Genomic DNA, 1908 nt, shown 5'->3' on the forward strand with positions numbered 1-1908 from the left:
CATGAATTTTACAGAATTACGTAATATTGGAAGGTGGTGTGCTGCGCGGTTAAGTAACTTGATCACCTATAATAATTTGTTATAAGAACAAACTGGAGCACTTTCTTGGCGGAATTGGAATGAGAATCTAAATGTAAATGCTTTTATCAAGGGTTGCAAATATATACGGAAGGTGTGCATTTATTGAATTTCAAGTTATTTCACTCCAGCTTCTCCATCAAAGGGATGTTTTAGAAAAATGAAGACACTTTCATTTGATCCAGTGTGCAAATTACTTTTATGTTTCGGTTACAGCAACTATTCAGAGGTGATGATGCAAATGTATAACTGACAAACCTACATTTCTGTAGTAATAGGGACCAGTTTAAATACAATATTAAGAAACACTTCAGAACATTTTGTTTTTTTGTATTTCTGTAGGCCAAGTTTGATGCTGAAATGCCATGTGAGACTGTGAGCAAAATACATTTGGTAGATCTTGCTGGAAGTGAGAGAGCAGATGCCACTGGTGCTACAGGTGTCAGATTAAAAGAAGGAGGGAATATTAACAAATCCCTGGTTACACTTGGAAATGTTATTTCTGCCTTAGGTATGTGTCTGTTGTTTTAATTTATTCTGTACTGAGCTTCTTATCTGACCCTCTCAAGTGTAAATGTTGCCTCCTTTTTACCTATTTCACAGCTGATTTATCTCAGGATGCCTCAAACCCTCTTACCAAGAAGAAGCAAGTATTTGTGCCTTACAGAGATTCTGTTTTGACATGGCTTTTGAAAGACAGCCTAGGAGGAAACTCTAAAACAATAATGATTGCAAGTGAGTTTGTTTTAAATATGTGATGTTACAAATTATTTATTACGCAAAGGTGCCATTTACTCATTTTAATAGTGTTGTCTTCCTATCAAAGCCTTAAGACTAGCCTACTGAGGGGGATGAGAGTGATGAAACTGGAGTCAGTATGCTGTATTGTGTGAAAACTTGAATACATTCCAACAGTATCCAAGATCATGGACTCAAGCTGTATCACTGTCCTTAGCTAACTTACTGAGGTGCAAGTGAAACCTTTCATACTTAATGAACTGTCTTTGGTGTATAATGGGTTTGTTTTTAAGAAGGCTGCCCTAAAGGGTTTTTGCAAGACTCCAAGCCAGAATCCCTGTCTATTCCAAATGTGTTGGTGAATGAGGAGCAGCTCATGAGATTTTGGAGGAATGATGATGATGCCAAGGTCCTGTTCTGAATTTAAACTCAAGGGACAGAGAGTCAAGTCTGGGTCAAAAGCTGGTGCAGTGCCTGGCTATGGGAAAAACAAAGCTGATGAATAAAGTGGCTGACCACCAGGGCCTGCTCTTGCTTTAGCTCACAGCCAACTGCATTGATCACTCAGACTGTGTTTTTGTTCTGCAGTTTGGAGTGCCACTGTACTGAGAACAGGAATTCCCCCTTTTCATGAATAACACTAAGAATGAATTTATTTCCTTGGTGTAAACCATATAGAAAAAGAAATCATCTGGGCCAATATTAGGAATACAGTGCTCCCTCGGGTTACGAAAGTAATTCGTTCCGCGGCTAATTTCGTAACCCGAAAAACCTTCGTAACCCGAATTGCCATAGGCGCTAATGGAAAAAAAGCCTCGGCTCTGCCGCGGCTCCATTTAAAACAGCGCCGGGGTTTTTTCGTAACCCGAAAAAACCTTCGTAAGCCGAAACAATAAATCCCTATGGGATTTTTTCGTATCCCGAAAAATTCGTAAGCTGGGTAATTCGTATCCCGGGGTACCACTGTAGTAGATACTTGCAGCTTACTTTTGTATCTGTTTGTGCTGTGTCTGAAAGGGCATGCACCTCATGTATATGACACCTTTGAAATGTGATATAGCCATGTGAGTAGAAGAAAAGCTTTTCCTACAA

At 39.4% G+C, this 1908-nt stretch overlaps 1 protein-coding gene across 9 annotated transcripts in view; it reads left to right on the forward strand.

The window, feature by feature from the left end:
• Window positions 1–1908, forward strand: part of KIF16B (kinesin family member 16B) — a 140573-nt gene that overhangs the window by 33934 nt on the left and 104731 nt on the right. For all 9 annotated transcript variants that reach the window (XM_042461777.1, XM_042461785.1, XM_042461795.1 and 6 more), the window contains exons 8-9: window positions 421–589; window positions 682–813. In XM_042461777.1, the coding sequence (XP_042317711.1) occupies window positions 421–589; window positions 682–813 (301 nt within the window). The remainder of the gene's footprint in view (window positions 1–420; window positions 590–681; window positions 814–1908) is intronic.

The sequence above is a fragment of the Sceloporus undulatus genome, chromosome 1, assembly GCF_019175285.1.
Source record: "Sceloporus undulatus isolate JIND9_A2432 ecotype Alabama chromosome 1, SceUnd_v1.1, whole genome shotgun sequence".
NCBI lineage: Eukaryota > Metazoa > Chordata > Lepidosauria > Squamata > Phrynosomatidae > Sceloporus > Sceloporus undulatus.